General features: G+C 42.9%; 2 protein-coding genes across 12 annotated transcripts in view; one reads left to right on the top strand and one right to left on the bottom strand.

Moving 5' to 3' along the window:
* Positions 1-13,777, bottom strand: part of AP3M1 (adaptor related protein complex 3 subunit mu 1) — a 29,321-nt gene extending 15,544 nt beyond the window's left edge. The window contains exons 1-4 of one of the 6 annotated variants that reach the window (XM_024253129.3): positions 13,446-13,669; positions 13,026-13,186; positions 1,495-1,620; positions 800-1,075 (exon numbers count right to left, since the gene is read on the bottom strand). In XM_024253129.3, the coding sequence (XP_024108897.2) occupies positions 800-1,072 (273 nt within the window). In that variant the 5' untranslated portion in view covers positions 1,073-1,075; positions 1,495-1,620; positions 13,026-13,186; positions 13,446-13,669. 6 annotated transcript variants of the gene reach the window in all.
* Positions 13,778-13,868: 91 nt separating this feature from the next.
* ADK (adenosine kinase) overlaps positions 13,869-19,921 on the top strand; it is a 564,491-nt gene continuing 558,438 nt past the window's right edge. For 2 of the 6 annotated variants that reach the window (XM_054522434.2, XM_024253824.3), the window contains exon 1: positions 13,882-14,034. In XM_054522434.2, coding sequence (XP_054378409.1) covers positions 13,970-14,034 — 65 coding nt within the window. In that variant the 5' untranslated portion in view covers positions 13,882-13,969. Of the gene's footprint in view, positions 14,035-19,921 lie in introns of all 6 variants that reach the window. The other 4 variants (XM_024253827.3, XM_054522433.2, XM_024253829.3 and 1 more) reach the window with 3 other exon arrangements.

The raw sequence follows: 19,921 nt of genomic DNA, 5'->3' as shown, positions 1-19,921 counted from the left end.
TCTTGATATTTCTAGATTGAATTTAATTCCTATTACATATTATACCAGAAAGTATTGAAACATTAAATTGGAATTTGAGCTATAAACTTCATTCACCCTGATTAACTATCCCAAAATGCATACAGATAAGCTTAAATTATTTGGTATATTCAGCAAGACAAGAGAAAATAATAAAATGTAAATATAGAAGAGTTCATAACCAATGAAAATCTTGAGACCATTGAGAGAACTGTATGTGGAGGGCATCATTGTTTCCTGATGATATACAGTCATCCCTTGGTATTTGTGGGAATTAGTTCCAGGATCCCCTGTGGATACCAAAATTCACAATTCTCAAGTCCCTGACATAAAATGGCATAGTATTTGCACATAACTTATACACATCCTCCTATATACTTTAAATCACCTCTAGATTACTTGTAATATCTAACACAGTGTAAATGCTATGTAACTATTTGTTATACTGTATTGTTTAAGTAATAATGAGAAGAAGAAGTTTGTACATGTTCAGTTCGATTTTTTTGTTCAAATATTTGCCATGTAAGGTTGGGTGGATTCATGGATGCAGAACCCATGTATATGGAGAGCCAACTGCAATCTGTAATACATATAAAAAATAGTGAATAGAGCAGCCATGTGTGTAACTGTATACCACATAGAAAAGGGTTTATGAATTTACGCTCAAACAGAAAGAGACAGACAGTAGACATCAAAACCTGGGTAATTAAATAATATAATCATGTCTCCCCTTCAGTTAACTTGGGTCATTTAAGTTAGAAAGGTATGATAGATAACCAACCTGAAAAGTGTCAGCAACTCGATGTAGGAACTCAATTACAAAGAGAGGTGGCACTTCAGTCTGTATGACAGATACAAAGAAGAGCTTATCCCGGTAGATACTGATGAGGTAGTGGTGAGGTGTTGAAATGACAGGTGGTACATTTTCAACATCAGCAGCTTTCTCTTGAGCTTCAAAGAAATAATCACAGACAGACTGGCTCACAACGCTCTTCCAGTGCTTCTCTAGAAATATGTCACCGGAACAGTTTATAAGAAATAGACTGTGGATCATTTTCTGTTGGGGCAAAGAAAGGTTTAAATTTATTATACATTAAATATCATTTAACATATACAAAAAGATTATATACCTTGACCAAGTGGGATTTATTCTAAGAATGCAAGGCTGGTTCAACATACAAAAATCAATCAACATGATATACAATAAGAACTAAAACAATCATTTCAAAAGGTGCAGAAATTGCATTTGACAAAATCCAACATCCTTTTACAAAAAAAAAAAAAAAGAAAGCCACTTAAGAACAAAAAGAAACTTCCTCAGCCAGGCTCAGTGGCACATGCCTGTAATCTCAGCACTTTGGGAGGCTGAGGTGGGTGGATTGCTTGAGCTCAGGAGTTTGAGACCAGCCTGGGCAACAGGGCAAAACATCATCTTTACAAAAAATATGAAAATTAGCCAAGCATGGTGGCGCTTGCCTGTAGTCCTAGGTACTCAGGAGGATGAAGCAGGAGAATTGCTTGAGCCCAGGAGGAAGATCGAGGCTGTAGAGAGCTAAGATTGCACCACTGCACTCCAGCCTGGGTGACCAAGTGAGACCCTATCTAAAAAAAAAAAAAAAAGAAAAAAAAATTCCTTAACCTGATGAAAACCCCACAGCTAATATTATATTTAATGGTGAAAGACCGAACACTTTCTCCTTAACAACAAAACCTAATAAGGATGTCCAGTCCCATCATTTCTATTCAACATGGTACTAGAGGTTTGAACCAGGGCAATTAAGCAAGAAAATAAAACAAAAGGCTTCCAAATTGGAAAGGAAGAAGTAAAACTGTATCTGTAGAAGATACAATCTTATATATAGAAAATCCTAAGGAATCCACACACACACACACACACACACAAACCCATTAGAGCTAATAAATTTAGTTCAGCAAGCTTGCAGGATACAAGTCAATATAAAAATCAATTATATTTCCATCCACTATGGTTATAAAATACTAAAAATGGGCTAGGCATTGTAGCTCATGCCTATAAACCCAGCACTGTGGGAGGCTGAGGAAGGAGGATTGCTTGAGCTCAGGAGTTTAAGACCAGCCTATGCAACATAGTGAGACCTCATCTTTACTAAAAAAAAAAAAAAAAAAAAACTGAAAATGAAATAAAGAAAACAATTTCAGGCCGGGCATGGTGGCTCATGCCTATAATCCCAGCACTTTGGGAGGCCGAGACAGGCAGATCACCTGAGGTCAGGAGTTCAAGACCAGCCTGGCCAACGTGTAGAAACTCTGTCTCTACTAAAAAAAAAAAAAGGCTGGGCGCGGTGGCTCACGCCTGTAATCCCAGCACTTTGAGAGGTCGAGGTGGGTGGATCACGAGGTCAGGAGATCGAGACCATCCTGGCTAACACGGTGAAACCCCGTCCCTACTAAAATTAGCCAGGCGTGGTGGCATGCACCTGTAGTCCCAGCTCCTTGGGAGGCTGATGCAGGAGAATCGCTTGAACCCAGGAGGCGGAGGTTGCAGTGAGCTGAGACTCAAGATTGCACCACTGTACTCCAGCCTGGGTGACAGAGCAAGACTCCATCTCAAAAAAAAAAAAAAAAAAAAAAAAAAAATCCCAGCTGCCTTTTCGTGAAATTTGACAGGCGAATCCTAAAATTCATATGGAACTGAAAAAGATCAACAGCCAAAACAATCTTGAAAAGGAACAACAGGGGCGAACGGGGTGGGGTGCGCCATCCCTCCCCGGCCAGGGCACTTGGGAGCAGGGAACCCCACCTGCAGCTGAGCATCCTTCCTGGGAGCCACTCTGCCGTTCCAAGGACCTGGGAGAAGCCCTTGGTCCCCTGGGTGCCGGGGCCCTGGGGCGCACACATCCACCCCAGCCCGAACCTGCATTTCCTGGGCCGGGATCTGGGGCGAGATGGCTGCAGGCAGCCATGCGCCGAAGCCCCACATCCTCGTCTGCCTTGGGGTGCTCCTGGCCAGCTGGTCGCCGTAGGTTAAACTCACCTTACACCTGTAACCGGTGGACTTCCCTACACACCTTTGCAAGCCTTTCCGCGCCAACCAGCGCCTTCACAGCGGGGTCTTCTGCCTTTACTTTTGGAAAAGCTTTTTATTTTGAAATACTTGGCTGACTTACAAAAGACTTCCCCTCACACTTGACATGATTGACAAAAGGTCTGAAATGCTTCATCTATAGTCTGATTTACTATGAAAAAAGAATTGGGGGGATGCTTACAAAAATATGTAGAATTAAAAAGGCTGAAAAAATATATATATTTGAATTAAAAAAAGAAGGAACAACGAAGATGGATAACTCGTGCTTCCTGATTTCAAAACTTACTACAAAACTACTATGTGGTATTGGCACAGGGACAGACATACAGATCAACAGAACATTAACCCTTACATTTATGGTCAACTGATTTTTCAACAAGGGTGCCAAGACCTGGGTGACCAGTTGGAAAGAGAACAACCTTTTCAACAAATGGTACTGGAACAACTGGATTTCCACATACAAAAGAAGGAAATTGGATACAAAAAGCAACACAAAATGTATCAAAGACCTAATTGGAAAAGCCAAAATGATAAAACTCTTAGAAAAAAATATGCATAGATTTTGACTCTGGATTAGACAATATTTTTTAAGATATGATACCAAAAATACAGGCAAGAAAAATACAAAATAGATAACCTAGAGTCCATCAAAATTAAAACTTCAGTGCTTCAAAGGACATTATCAAGAAAGCAGAAATCCACAAAATGAGTGTAAATATTTGAAACCATATATCTTAAAGGGACCCCTATCCGGAAAATATAGAGAACTTTTACTCAATAATAAGAAGGGCCAGGTGTGGTGACTCACAACTGTAATCCTAGCACCCTGGGAGGCTGAGGAGGGAGGATTGCTTGAGCCCAGGAGTTTGAGACCCCGTCTCTACAAAAAAATTTAAAAATTAGCCAGGCATAGTGGCTCACACCTGTAGTCCCTGCTACTTGGGAGGCTGAGGTGGGAGGATCGCCTGACTCCAGGAGTTTGAGGCTGCAGTGAACTATGATCCCACCACTGCACTCCAGCCTGGGTGACAGAGGGAGACCTTGTCTCTAAAACATAAAAAAATAAATAAATAAACAAGCCAATTAAAATATGGGCAAAGGATTTGAAAAGACATTTACTCAAAGAATATATACATACAAACGAATCTTACAAATACGATGTTGAATAAATGAAGCCAGATGCAAAAGAATATACACAGTATGATTCCATTTATATGAAGTTGTAGAACAGGCAAAACTAATCTACGTTAAATCAAATGGTTTCCTTTATGGAGAGTGGAGGGCCATGGGGTTGATCTCCTGGAGTGCTGGTAATGTTTTACTTCTTTTTTATTTTCCTTTTTTTTTTTTTGAGATGGGAGTCTTACACTGTCGCCCAGGCTGGAGTGCAATGGTGTTATCTCGGCTCACTGAAACCTCCGCCTCCCAAGTTCACGAGATTCTCCTGCCTCAGCCTCCCTAGTAGCTGGGATTACAGGCGCACACTGCCACTCCCAGCTAATTTTTTTTTTTTTTTTGTATTTTTAGTAGAGACGAGGTTTCACTATATCTTGAACCAGCCAGGCTGGTCTTGAACTCCTGACCTCGTGATCCACCTGCCTCAGCCTCCCAAAGTGCTAGGATTACAGGAGTGAGACACCGCACCCGGCCAATGTTTTATTTCTTGACCTGCATGATGTTTACAAGCTGTGTTCCTTCTACGATAACCCATTAGGCTTTACATTATGATTTGCATACTTTTCTGAGTGTTAGTTATGCTTCCTATAAGAAGTTTATTGTCCCTGCAATATGGGGGACAATGGAAAAATGTCTAATTATCTTACCTTGTTCCTATCTTTTACGTGTATAAACACCAGTATCAGGTGTTTAGTCTAGTGGCTCAATCATTCCAAGTAATAGTACTACAGTCTAAGAAGAAAGAATTTAAAACCTATGAATACAGTTTCTATGAATGAAGATAAATTCCAAAGAGGAAAGGAAGACTTTCCAGAATTGATTCATTTCATTCTGTTGACACAGAAAACAACATCAACCCTTTCTTTTATGAAAGCAGCTGACATTTAAAGAATATGTGGTGATGATCTCCTCTTCCCATTCGACACATGTTCAGTAGTTATCAAGTAAATAATACTAGTTACTAAGATACGTTTTAGTAATTATTGTATTAATAAAGTATGAATACTGTTAACAGTTTAGGGTTTCTGTTTAATTAGAACCAAAAAATTTATTTGTTTAAAGCCCTCTGTTTAGCCAAGCAATCAACTTGAGTTATTAGCAATAAACTCTGACACCTCAGGGTTGGAACCTGCCAAATTTTTCTACTTTATCTAGTCAGATGCTTTGCTTAGTAGGCTTGCTTTGTGTCTTATATTTCTGTCTGGGTATTAATATAAGTGCCATTAGAATACTTAGACTTGCTATATAGAACCTGCTGATTTTAACTATAATCTTTAGCTGATAAACTTTTCATTTTCATTTTTTAAATCAAAGAGGAATATCCAACCATAAGATCTGCAACTAAATTTTTGTTATTACACCTTTTTCTTGGAATAAAATCAGCATCTGAAATATATAATGTATGACTTCAAGTGGAGCACTGTAATCCACAAGCAGACTCAGATTTGGGCACTTCAGGTGAGTCACATATGGAACACAGCATTCTTTGCAAAAATTAATCTTTTGGCCCCATTCAATGTGGTTATTTTTGGCCAGGCACAGTGGCTCACGCCTGTAATCCCAGCACTTTGGGAGGCCAAGACTGGTGGATTACCTGAGGTCAGGAGTTCAAGACCATCCTGGCCAACATGGCAAAACCCTGTCTCTACTAAAAATACAAAAATTAGCCAGGCATGGTGGCGTACGCCTGTAATCCCAGCTACTCGGGAACAAAGCTTGTTTGTTTGTATGAGCAGAGTCTCCCACTGTCACCCAGCTGGAGTGCAGTGGTGTGATTCCTGCTTACTGCAACCTCCGTCTCCCATGGTCAAGCAATTCTCGTGCCTCAGCCTCCTCAGTAGCTGGGATTACTGGTGTGCACCACCACACCCGGCTAGTTTTTCTGTTTTTAGTAGAAATGGGGTTTCACCATATTGGCCTCAAGTGATCCACCTGCCTTGGCCTCCCAAAGTGAAGCTACTGTACTCAGTCCCCATTCAAAGTGTTTTATTCATTAAAGATAATGAATAATAAATGAATTAATACTATCTAAAATGTATTGAGTACTTATTATGGGCCAGACACTATGCTAGACACTTTATGTCATCTTATTTTCACAATGCTATGCCATAAATACTACTATTATCCCCATTTTACAGACAAGACAATGTCATCTCAGAAAAGTTAGGTCAATTACCTAAGATCACGCAGTAAGTTAGGATTCAAACCTATCCAGCTGAATTCTGAGCTCCTGCTCTTATCTGACTCATACAGACTAATTATTAGGAACAATTCTAATACAGCACTGTCCAACAGGGCTTTCTGCAATGATGGAAATGTCCTTTATCTGTGCTAATATGGTAGCCACTACACCCATGGCTATTGAGCACTTGAAATGTGGCTAATGTACCCAATACTGAAATTTCAATTTTTTTGAAATTTTAATTATTTTTTTTTTGTGAGACGGAGTCTCGCTCTGTCTCCCAGGCAGGAGTGCAATGGCGCGATCTCGGCTCACTGCAAGCTTCGCCTCCCAGGTTCACACCATTCTCCTGCCTCAGCCTCCCGAGTAGCTGGGACTACAGGCGCCCGCCACCACGCCCGGCTAATTTTTTGTATTTTTAGTAGAGATGGGGTTTCACCATGTTAGCCAGGATGGTCTCGATCTCCTGACCTCGTGAATCCACCCGCCTCGGCCTCCCAAAGTGCTGGGATTACAGGCGTGAGCCACCGCGCCCGGACTTTTTTTTTTTTTTTTTTTTTTTGAGACAGGGTCTCGCTCTGTTGCCCGGGCTGGAGTGCAGCTGCATCATCTTGGCTCATTCCAACCCCCACCTCCAGAGCCCAAGTGATCCTCCCACTTCAGTCTCCTGAGTAGCTGGGCTTACAGGCGGGCATCACCACACTCAGCTGTTTCAAATTTTTGTTTTGTAGAGACAAAGTCTACCTATATTGCCCAGGCTGGTCTTGGACTCCTGGGCTCAAGTGATCTTCCCACCTTGATCTCCCAAAGTTCTGGGATTACAGGTGTGAGCCACCAAGCCTAGCCTGAAGTTTTAATTTTAATTAATTTAAATTTAAATAACCATATGTGGCTAGTAGTTAATATATTGAACAGTACATGAATGTGCTGCTTTAGCTTATGATTTTTTTTTTTTTTTTGAGATGGAGTCTTGCTCTATTGCCCAGGCTGGAGTGCAATGGCATAATTTCCGCTTACCACAACCTCCGCCTGCTGGGTTCAAGCGATTCTCCTGCCTCAGCCTCCCGAGTAGCTAGGATTACAGGCATGCGCCACCATGCCCGGCTAATTTTTTGTATTTTTAGTAGAGATGGGTTTCACCATTTTGGCCAGGCTGGTCTTGAACTCCTGACCTCGTGATCCGCCTGCGTCAGCCTCCCAAAGTGCTGAGATTACAGGCATGAGCCACTGCACCCAGCCTAGCTTATGATTTAAGAGGAGGAGGTAAAAGACATTTCTTGTCTAGTTAGGAGGCAAAACACATTCTAGTTGTTATGATGAGGAAGTTTAATAAATTATTTAGAGTGGAAGTTATATTTAAAAGCACCGACACAGGTTACCTAAAATCATTCATCCTATCGAAAGTATAGTTCACAAGGATTTATAGTGCTCCTTTGCCACAATACACTCTGAAAGAGTTGCTTGTTCTGGAAGCAAGTGATTTTGTAGTTACTTTATTTTAGGGCCAGATCTCTACTCATCCTCTTAAGCTGGTGAAAAATTCTTCCAGGAAAGTTTCCACCGAAGTTGTTTTTATTGGCAGTAGTTCAGGTCTCAGAATACAGAAAGTTAAACCAGCCTCCTAGATTTATTGTTGTTATCCTTAGTGCTGAGATGAAAGCATAACACTTGTAAGTTCTCGACTGTGCTTAGCTTTAAAACCCATCTTAACCTTCTATAATAGGAAAAGAGAGCTTACTACTTCTATCCATATTATGACCAAGGTCTAATGCATATAACAACTAAATAATACCATGTTGCAGTGTAAATTAGCCTGTTTCTTTAACTATTTATCGTCCTTTTAGTAGCTGCAGTTATTTTTTTAATTATTATTTTAATAAACTTTCTGAGAAAACTACACACTCATTATTACCACGACCATCATTTTGTTCCTAGTGGCTTTTGAGTAATAAAACAGAATTCTCCCGGCTTATTTAAAAGCCACTAGAAGAAACTCTGTTCAGAGGCAGACCCATCAGAGCTTTGACTGCAGCTTAAATACATCATAAATCCTTTTTACTAAACATTTTATAATCATCCTGGGTAATTCACAAGCAATGCATTTACAATAGTCAAAATGTTCTTGGAAGACAGTGTCTAAAAACAAAAATGTATTCCTTCTATATATAATAGGATGGAGGCACAGAAGGGCCTATACTGAACTTGAGAGAATGAGACCAGAAAAGCATCTACTCTTCTGATTCTCAGCCAATATCTTGACCACATACATATTCATTCAACACAGAGTTTTGAGGCACTGGGTGTATAAGAACAAACAAAATTAGAGTTCCTACACTCACAGCATTTAGAGATGAGCAGAGAAGACAACTTAATACAGTCAGATGTAATTCCTACGATGATACAGGAAATATAGTCTGCTGTGGGAATCTACAAGGCTTAGAGGTGAGAGAGAACACAAGACAAATAAATCCAGTATGAATTTAGCAAATATGGAAGGTGGAGGGAAGAGGGGAGATGAAACTGGAGAAGGAGGTAAGCACAGACTGATTGGTTCATGGAGCATGCTAAACTTGTTAAGGAGTTTGGACTTTATTCTTAGTGCAATGTAAAGTCATTTTATAATTTTTTTAATGGTAATCATGCAATCCGATTTACATTTTTAGAAAGATCATACTAATTACACTGCGGAAACTGGATAACCGGTAACTGAACACTGTGACACCAGTTGGGAGATGAGTGCTGATGGCCTGGTCTAGAGTCTTGACTATGAGGATGGGGTACAGTGAAAAGATAAGAGAAACATTTAGGTTTTGTGCTAAAAAACATTTAGGCTTGGAGGAGGGGGTGTGTGGAGATGAGAGAGATGTGTCACTTGGCCTGGTCCTGTGTAATTTGACCAATTCTGGATATATCTGACCCAAATAAATATGTTCCAAAAACTATTATATACACACTTCTGGTGCTTTAGAGAAGCCAGATTGGAATCAGAATTGTAAGTAATCAGGATTTTTTGTTAATGGGAATTAATCACAAGGAGAATTGAAACAAAAGAAAGAATGTGCATAGTATGAAGAGAGCTTATGGCAGGAACTCCAACATTTGAGTAGCCGGTGGGTCAAGGAAGTGGACCTAAAGAATGACCAAGATGTGACTGAAGAGTCCTAAGAAAAAAAAAGCAGGGTGGTTTTTAGTAACTATAGCATATTAGTGTATTTCCAGAAGAATGGAGTGGTAAATACTGTTACATGGCACAAAGAGGTTAAGCTACGAGAACTGAAAATGTCAGCTGGGCGTGGTGGCTCACACCTGTAATCCCAGCACTTTGGGAGGCCAAAGTGGGCGTATCACCTGAGCTCGGGAGTTCGAGACCAGCCTGGCTAACATGGTGAAATCCCATCTCTACTAAAAATACCAACAAATTAGCTGGGTGTGGTGGTGGGTGCCTGTAATCCCAGCTGCTCTGGAGGCTGAGGCAGGAGAATCGCTTGAACCCGGGAGGTGGAGGTTGCAGTGAGCTGAGATGGCGCCACTGCACTCTAGCCTGGATGACAGAGCGAGACTCCATCTCAACAACAACAAAAAAGAATTGAAAATGTCTGTTGATTTAAGAGCGTTTTTTAAACTTTCTTTTCCTTAACGCCTCCTAAGGAGCCCTTTTAGACTCCATCTTCTCACCACCCTGCCAATCAAATTCCTCACCCATAAAACTTTTTATTATTCTTTCTTTTTCAACTGTAAATTGACAAATTATAGTTGTATATATTTAGGGGTACCAGATGTTATGATTTATGAAATGTGGAGTAATTAAATGAAGCTAATTAATATCACCAAAAAATTTTAATACCACAGAATATTCTGTTTATGTATTGTATTTGTGCTTTATACATAAAAAGAGTATATATATATTTTTCACCTCACAAGAAGCAGTTTTTATCTGCTTTGAGAATGCATGATTTAACACACAGAGGACATTGGTGATCTTGGTAAAAGTAGTTTTGGTGGGCTGGGTGCGGTGGCTCATGCCTATAATCCCAGCACTTTGGGAGGCTGAGGCGGGCAGATCACGAACGAGGTCAGGAGTTCGAGACCAGCCTGGCCAACATGGCGAAACCCTGTCTCTACTAAAAATACAAAAGTTAGCTGGGCGTGGTGGTAGGTGCCTGTAATCCCAGCTACTCGGGAGGCTGAGGCAGGAGAATCACTTGAACTCTGGAGGCGGAGGTTGCAGTGAGCCGAGATTGTGCCATTGCACTCCAGCCTGGGCGACAAGAGCAAGACTCCATCTCAAAAAAAAAAAAAAAAAGTAGTTTTGGTGGTAGTTCAGTGGAATGCTAGAAATAAGACATTGCAGTGGGCTGGGAAATAAATAGCAAGAAGTGTAAAAAAATAGAGATATGTAGAGTAGATTCAAGAAGTCTAGCTGTGGAGAGGATGAAAAGACAGGAAAATAAATGCAGCAGTTCATAAAGTGAAGGAAGAATACATTCAAATGCTGAAGGAAAGGTGTGAGTAGAGGGGGAAAAGCTGACATAGGAGAGAGGGAAAAATGGAAAGCGGACCCTGACACAGCAGGAGAGGATGCTACTGAGAGACTAGGTCAAAGGGTTTGCCTTCTCTAAGGAGAAGGAACACTTTCTACTCTTCAGATTGAAGGGAAGGTTTGTATACTTGACTGCAGGCAGATGATGGCTTTCCTTCTCTGTGTAATGGGAGAGAGGTCATTTCCAAAGGGAGAGAGAAGTCCTCTTCTCTGTAAATACCATGTGCTACTCATGAATTGACATAGTACTGAGCTACTTAAAAATATTTAAATCTGCAAAGAACTCCCATAGCGTACGTGTATATGTATTTTTTTTTAAGAGATAGGGTCTTGCTTTGTTGCCCAGGCTGAAGTGCAGTGGACCAATCATAGCTCACTATAACTTTGAACTCCTGGGCTCAAGTGATCCTTCTGCCTCATTCTGCCTCCTCCTCCTGAGTAGCTAGGACTACAACCACGTGCCACAAAGCCTGGCTAATGTTTAAATTTTTTATAGAGATGGAGTTTCCCTATGTTGCCCAGGCTGATTTTCAGCACCTGGCCTCAAGTGATTTTCCCACCTCACCCACCCAAAGTGCTAGGATTACAGGTGTGAGCCACCGCACTCTATCTGCCCATAGTATATATATATATATTTTTTTTTTTAGATGGAGTCTCACTCTGTTGCCAGGCTGGAGTGCAGTGGTGCAATCTCAGCTTACCACAACCTCTGTCTCCTGGGTTCAAGCGATCCTCCTGCCTCAACTTCCCGAGTAGCTGGGACTACAGGCATGTGCCACCACGCCCAGATAATTTTTGTATTTTTAGTAGTGACGGGGTTTCTCCATGTTTGCCAGGATGGTCTCGATCTCTTGACCTCGTGATCCACCCACCTCAGCCTCCCAAAGTGCTGGGATTACAGGAATGAGCCATACCATGCCTGGCCGTATATTAAATGGTTACAAATAAAAATCATAAAATTAAGTAAGAAAATCTAATCTTGTTGCAAAGAGAGCTTTCCTAAAGATACGTAAGGGTTTTTTCTTTTTTTTTTCGAGGCAGAGTCTCAGGGTGGAGTGCAGTGGTGAGGTCTCTGCTTACTGCAACTTCCGCCTCCCGGGTTCAAGGGATTCTCCTGCCTCAGCCTACCAAGTAGCTGGGACTACAGGCGTGTGCCACCACACCTGGCTAATTTTTGTATTTTTAGTAGAGACAGGGTTTCACTATATTGGCCAGGTTGGTCTCGAACTCCTGACCTCGTGATCCACCCGCCTCAGCCTCCCAAAGTGCTGAGATTACAGGCGTGAGCCACCGCGCCTGGCCAAGATTCCTAAGTTAAGATAATTCTTCATTAACCTCATTCACTCCACTTCTCCTATAGTGTCAATTGAAAGTGTCCCTCTGTCTTTCCCAAATTAATCCTTTCACTTGTAACTTGATCCCATTCCTTTCCTTCTCTTCTGGGAGACAAGACTTTTTCTTGAATCTTCAGATAGTTGCTTGCTTCCTGCCCCCAAATAGATATCTTGTATTCTTTAAAACAAACCCCAAACTTTCCCCCACATTGCCACTCTCAATAATCTTGCTTCATGCCCCAAGTGATGAAGGATTAGTCTACACTTGCAGTCTTTCCTCAGTTACTATTAAAGCATCTCTCTCAAATACCTCAATGACTTTCTAATTATAAAATCCAACGACCTATTCTGATTTCAGCTTCCTCCTCTGACCATTGCAGCATTTTATGTCATTGATAACTTTCTCCTAAACAAAAATACGTCTTACCCTTTTATATGAAACTTCATCTGTTTTGGGTCTCACCTTGAAAGTCTTTCGGACTTAACTCTCACAATTTTTTTTAAAAGTCTTTCTACAATCTCCACGTAAACCACTGTTTCAAATTCGATAAAACTCAAACTCCATAAAATTCCTCCTCCTGTCAGTGGCACCATCTTAATCACATAAGGCTGTAAGCTTCAGGCTCAAACAAATCTACCAAATACAAACAGCCACATCGCCCGTCACTATTCCATACTCACTGCCACCTGCTCAGCTTAGAACCCCGTTACCTCTCTCCTGAAGAACTGCAACACCCGTCTCACTGCATTCCTCACCCCAGGCTCTTCCAGGCACCACCCGCTAACAGGACGTCCGCTCAGGTCCGTTTGGGGTTTTGTCCTCCAAAGCAGAAACCTGGGACTGAGATTCCTGCCGTCTGTTCTCCAGCTCACTATAGAGGGGGAACCCAGTAAGCTTGACCTCCGGGGCTCAGGCGCCTGAGAACACTGGGCTGCAGGTGGACCGCTCCCTTCCGGCCTTGCTGGTGAGAAAGCCCGGAAGGCCGGGAGTGGCGGGGAAGCGAGGCCCTGGCCCACAGCACCAAAGACGCTCCTAGAGCCCAGATCGGAGTCGCGGGCCCCAGCTATTCAGCCTACTCCCGGGTTTGGGAGGTGTCCCCAGTCCACAGATTTCCCGCCCCTCACACTCACCCCGACACCTGTGCCAGTCAGTGATTCGGCGCCGGGTCCTCTCCGACCGAAGCTGGAGAAGCCGAGAAGGCTGCGAGGACCCGCAGCTGGAGTGCCCAGGAGATTGCCTGATTAACAGCTTCAAAGACACCGACTCTGTCTACCATATTAGAAATATTAAATATGCAGGAAGACCGTAAATAAGAGGAAAGACGTCTCTTGAGGCTTAGTATCTAAATCTTCTACATCATCCAGGGCCTAGAAAAATGGTGGGTTTCTCACCATATAGATTCAGGCGGTCATCTGCTGCCTAACTCAGTCTGGGGTCCCTTATGGTCGGGGAGGCGGGGTCAGGAATGGGCGGGGCATTCGATGTTGGTGCCGAGGGATAGAGCCAATGATTGTGGATGACAGCGGCACAGAATGGGCGGAGTCTGGAGGGGCGGGATTTGGAGAAGAGAAGGCGGTGATGCGAAGAGGGGGCGGGGCCAGAGAGTGGATGGCAGAGGTGGGCTGTAGAGCCAAAGTGGGGTGGGAGCGCGAAGATGGCAGCTGCTGAGGAGGAGCCGAAGCCCAAAAAGCTGAAGGTGGAGGCGCCGCAAGCGCTGAGGTGAGCGCTGCCGGACTTGGGGAGGAGGGTGACGGCGCTGCAAGCAAGCCAGGGCCCACGTGGGGTTGCACGGCCCCGGCGCTGGGTGGTGTCTCTCACTGCCAGCTTGGGGCCAACACGCAGGACCTGCCCCTCGGGGAGCTGCCCGCTTGGCCGCGACCACTTACCAGACATTCAGTTTGGCCGAGTCGCCGCCTGTCTGGTGCAGCTCCGGCTCCAGCAGCCCTTCGCCAGTCGTGGCCGGCAGGGGGGCCGAGCCGGCTGTCCGCGCCACCTGCGAGCAAGCCCAGGCCGGGCTGGTGCGACCCCGGAGGGCCGGACCGGAGCAGCATCTGTAGGCGGCCGCCTTCTCTTCCCGGGGGATGGCGGGAAGGAGGCTCGGTAACTGCTCTACTCTGGGGCAAAGTCAGAATTCTTGGGGATTTTTCGGAGTGTTGCAGAAGGGCACGCTGACCTTTTCGTACACATTCTGAAAGCCCGCACCTTTGAGGACCCTCTACCAGGGACCCAGACCTCTCCGAGGCTTTGCAGGGGCAGCATTTGGATGAATGGATAGGAAAGATTGATTTTTCTTTTTTATTTACACTTTTTGGCAGCAACGGGGACAGTGCTGCCCCTAACACCTGCCTCACGTGATTGATGTTGCAACTTTTACTTATGAAGAGTCATTTGTTAAAATATCCCTTCCTAATAAGTATAAAGTGAAGCAGGCAGTCTTTGATGATTTGGAAATGTTCGTTGAAAGGCAGCGATTTTTTTTTCCATCTTAAAATAGACATATCAAACTGATTTAAAACTACTGGGACACTCCTGATTAAACAGGACATGTCCCATTTCTTCCAGTATCACTCTTCTTCACCTCCAAAAGAAGGAATCACTCACAATTGAAAAGAAAAGGACACTTAGGGGCCTGGTGGTGTGTTCATGCTGCTTTGAATGGAGGGTGAACAAATCCTTGCCAGTGCCTTTAATGTATTCCTACTACCCTCAAAGGGTTAGTGTGCCTACCTTATACCAAGAACATAAACTTTAAAATAAAAACCCTCAGGATATTCTATTTTTATTTTAAATATTCCAACTATATGCAGAATAAAGAGCAAGGGCTTTTGAATCAGACCTACCTGAGTTCAAGGCATGTGCTTTCCCTACTCTGCCCTTTATTAGAGTATTTCCTTATAAGGCACCTCCTTCACCAAACTGGAAGACAGATGCAACTTTTCCCTACCATCCTACTGAACATATAACCGTTAGATTTCCTTAGATTTTTCCTTAATAAAAATAATTATATATAATGCTGATCCATTTTCACTGTGTTTTCCTATTTATTATCTTGTTGGACAGTTTTGTGATCAAAGGAAGGCAAGAATTATGCCTATTTTACAATTGAAGATATTGAAGCCCAAATAAAACAATTAGTACAGGAACAGAAATAAGAACTAGCTGAGCATGCTTTCTTATACCTGCAGTCCTGGTGCTTTGTGAGGCTGTGGTGAGAGCATTCCTTAGGCAACCAAAATTCACTTTATACAATATGAACTTAGTGCCACCTGTAGACATGAAGTTAAAAGATTAGACACTTGAGTACTGGGACAAATCTCTAATTTTGTGGGGAGACATTTTAGGATCGGCTATTATTACTTTTATTGTATTAATTTGCTTTCAGACTCAAAGTGTGATAATGCTTGAGTATTTACACTGAATTAATTTATGATGACTTGCTTGACAGTTAGGGGATTGCTACTGGTTTTGGTTAAGGAGAATGGGTTATAGAGACTTAGCATAATTTAATGTGCAGCATCAGTGGGAACAAAGAATGAGATATATTTGTAGATGTCAGGGAAAATATTTAGGAGATTTAGGGATTTGTGAGAATTTGGTCAGCTCTGGGACAATAATTCTCCACCAGGGGAAATTTTGCCCTCCAGGGGACATTTGGCATGGTCTAGAAAGATATTTTTGGCAGGGAGAGCTATTGGCACCTAGTGGATGGAATTCAGGGATGCTGCTAAACATCCTACATAGGACAACCCCCACGACAAAGAATTATCTGGCCAAATATGTCAACGGTGTTGAGGTTGAGAAATCTGTTCTAGAGGGAGCATCTGACAGGGCTACTCTGCCTTTCTCAAATATCTATTATTTTTCTAGGCTTGGTTGCTTTTCAGCATATAACAGTTGCTTACAAAGAAAGAATCGGGCTCTAACATGTTTTCATGTGGGATTAGGGGAAAGAAGGGAACGTTAATTGAGTGCTAAACATTATACTATGTGCTCTATATATGTTATCTCTTTTAACCCTCCCAGTGACCTATGAAGTAGGAGCAATGATTCCTGTGTTACAGACGAGGTATTTTGTGATGAAAGAAGTGGAGAAACATTTTTGGGGACTGCTCCCTAGATGAAGGTGTTCCATGATGATCACTTATATTTAAGACAACTTAGTTTTCTTTTCTCTCCTTTGGAAATCTCATCCAAGTTCATTTCTTTAGCGATCGCCTCTTAAGAGGATACAGTGCCTTCCAAGGCTTGTTGAGCACATGCCAAGTCTTTTCCTTCAGTTTGTCTTTCAAGTACATGCTATTTCAGACATGGTGTTAAAAACTGGATATATATAGAGAGAGAAAGAGGTAAGGCACAGGTACCATCCTCTTGGTGGGAAATAAGTGGGGTTTGGGAAAATGACACCTGAGCTTCTTAAAGATGACTAGGAGTTAACCAGTCATCTGTGACTGTAGGGTGTCTGTGAAGTAGGGTATCTGCCTTATAGGAAAGTTTGTTCGGTGAGAGAACTGGGAGAGAGCTGCCTCTGTTGGGGAAGTGCAGATAGTCTGACTGAAGCAGAGATGTATGGGGTCCAGGCTTTGTATTAGACACTCTCACATGTGTCCTTTCTATCTCTGTGCCTCTCAGTTCTCAGATCTTAATTTAATTTAATTTTATATTTTTTTTGAGTTGGAGTCTCACTCTGGCGCACAGGTTGGAGTGCAGTGGCACCATCTCGGCTCACTGCAACCTCCGCCTCCTGGGTTCAAGCAATTCTGCTGCCTCCGCCTCCCAAGTAGCTGGGATTACAGGCGTGCACCACTGTGCCTGGCTAGTTTTTGTATTTTTAGTAGAGATGGGATTTTGCCATGTTGGCTAGGCTGGTCTTGAACTTCTGACCTCAAGCGATCCGCCTGCCTCAGCCTCCCAAAGTGTTGGAATTACAGGTGTGAGCCACCGTGCCCGGCCTTCCCAGACCTTAATTTTAGCTGTCTGCTGAGTATGTGCTTCTGAGTGACTTTCTGACATTTCGAAGTCATGTATACCAAACTAAATTATCTATTGTCCTGAATCTGTGCATTTTTCCATATTTCCTGCATCTGTTAATGGCACCAGTAACCTCCTTTACTGCAAAGTTTGAGACCTAGATATTTGATTCATTTTACATCCACATTATAATGTCTTTCCTTTTCCATTCCTGCTGCCACAACTTACGTTTAGACTTTATCTTTTGCTTAGATTTTGTTTTGACTTCCTAAGCAGTCTCTTTAACTTCAGCCTCAAGTTCTGCCTACTTTTCTTTAGGCACAGCTCTACTTATTCATCACAGCAAATATTTGTAAACTCTGAAGTTGATGTTAGGAAACGTTGAATCCTGAAAGCCCACATCATTACTTCATCTGACATTAGCAATTAAGGATTATTAAGGATCATGACTTTTAATAGTACTAAAAAGGAAACAAACTACAGTTCTCTAATCAGCAAATACTGAGCTTTTCTCAAATATTGCTTCCTAACTATTTCACTTCCTGGACCCCTTTTATTATTTTCCTCTATCTCCTACCTCACTATGGACCCTGTGTTCTAAAATTAAACCTAGGAGCTGGGTATGGTGGCTCACACCTACAGTCCAGCACTTTGGGAGGCCAAGGTGGGAGGTTTGCTTGAACCCAGAAGTTCGAGACCAGTCTGGGCAACAAAATGAGACCCTCGAATCTTTAAAAAAAAAACGAAACAAAAATTAGCTGGACATGGTGGCATATGCCTGTGGTCCCAGCTACACAGGAGGCTGAGGCAGGAGGATTCCTTGGCTTCCCAAAGTGCTGGGATTACACGTGTGAGCCACCACGCCTGGCCTTAATTAATCTTTATTGCATAGAGTGGCACTGATAACTTTCATTTTTCTAGACCCTGTATTTTTGTTTGTTTGTTTGTTTTTTTGAGACAGAGTCTCGCTCTGTCGCCCAGGCTGGAGTGCAGTGGCGCGGTCTGGGCTCACTGCAAGCTCCGCTTCCCGGGTTCATGCCATTCTCCTGCCTCAGCCTCTGAGTAGCTGGGACTACAGGCGCCCGCCATCACGCCCGGCCAATTTTTTGTATTTTTAGTAGAGACAGGGTTTCACCGTGTTAGCCAGGATGGTTTCGATCTCCTGACCTCGTGATCCACCCGCCTCGGCCTCCCAAAGTGTTGGATTACAGGCGTGAGCCACCGTGCCCGGCGACCCTATGCTTTTAATAATGCAGCCTAAAATTGAGCTTGGCTACTATTTTCTTTTTTCATCATGATAATCTACTATTGAAAGAGTTTGGTTATTTTTGGATGATATTGCATGCCTTTTACTTATATGCGCAAATTTAATCCTTTAAGATTAAGGCTTTGCGCTATGAAGGAATGGAAAACAAAAGTCCCCTGATGCACTTACTATGAATGCCTTAATAAGATCCTTTCCTGGGCAATATATACTAGTGCAGCGTGAGGGTGGTAGAGAGAGCCAGAGGAAAGCCTGCACGGATGGTTCTGGGTATCCAGGGACAAGCATGGAAGTGCTTGAAACTCAGGGAAAGTGGGAAGGGCCTTAGGAAAATGAGGGGCATTGAAGACTATGTTTCTTATTTTGGGTACAGGCCTAGACTGAATATTCAGCCTCAAATAAATCATGAGGCTGATGTGCTGCTTTTTTACCTGGAATATGTCTTTGCTTTACTTCCATCAATTAAAATCCTGGCCACAAGGGGTGGCTTATGCCTGTAATCCCAGCATTTTGGGAGGCCAAGGTGGGAGGATTGCTTGAGGCCAGGAGTTCTAGACTGGCCTGGGCAACTAGTGAGACCCTGTCTCTACAAAAATAAACTTAGTCAGGCATGGCAGCAGGTTCCTGTAGTCCCAACCACTCTGGAAGCTGAGGCACTGGCACTACTACATTCCAGCCTGGGTAACAGCAAGACCCTGTCTCAAAAAAAGAAAACAAAATATCTTTCCTGTGTCCAAAGTGTTTACAGTTAGGTGGGGGAAAAAAAGTCAAAATTTTAAAGAGCATTCTGGTCAGAATGGATCCCAGTAGAGCAGTGGTTAAGAGCATGGTCTCTGGCATCAGCTATCTGGTTTGACCCTTGATCCTTACTAACTAGTGATCTCGGGAAGATTGGCTACTTGCCCCATACCTCTCTTTTCTCACCTGTAAAATGGGTATAGTAATAGTACGAACCTCATAAGGATGTTGAGAGGGAAATGCAGCAATTAAAAATTTAAAAAGGAAAGGAAAAGATATAGATATACTCAAGAACAAGATAAACATCTCCAGGGACCAAGAACAGAAAAGAAACATGCAGTTAGACTCTGGGTTCAGGAGCTGGTAGAAATAACATGTAGGGGACCTGGGGTCAGATACTCTGTATGAAACTGAAGCTGGGCTGAGACTGGATGAAAGAAGGCTGAAAACATCTGCTCTTGGCTGTTGCTTTAAAAAGCTGTGGACCTGGAGTGAAGATACAGAAGTGGCTGAGCTGCCAGATGGCTCAGAGTCAGGAACTGTGGTTTCCCCACTATCAGCTAGTACAAGAGCACCAAGCTTGGAGGTCATGGACTCTGGAAGAGGGGTGGCCTATCACAGAACCCCCCGGGAAAA

This window comes from Pongo abelii, chromosome 8 (assembly GCF_028885655.2).
Source record: "Pongo abelii isolate AG06213 chromosome 8, NHGRI_mPonAbe1-v2.0_pri, whole genome shotgun sequence".
NCBI lineage: Eukaryota > Metazoa > Chordata > Mammalia > Primates > Hominidae > Pongo > Pongo abelii.
The sequence above is the reverse complement of the archived record's forward strand: the minus strand, read 5'-3'. Positions and strand labels throughout refer to the sequence as shown.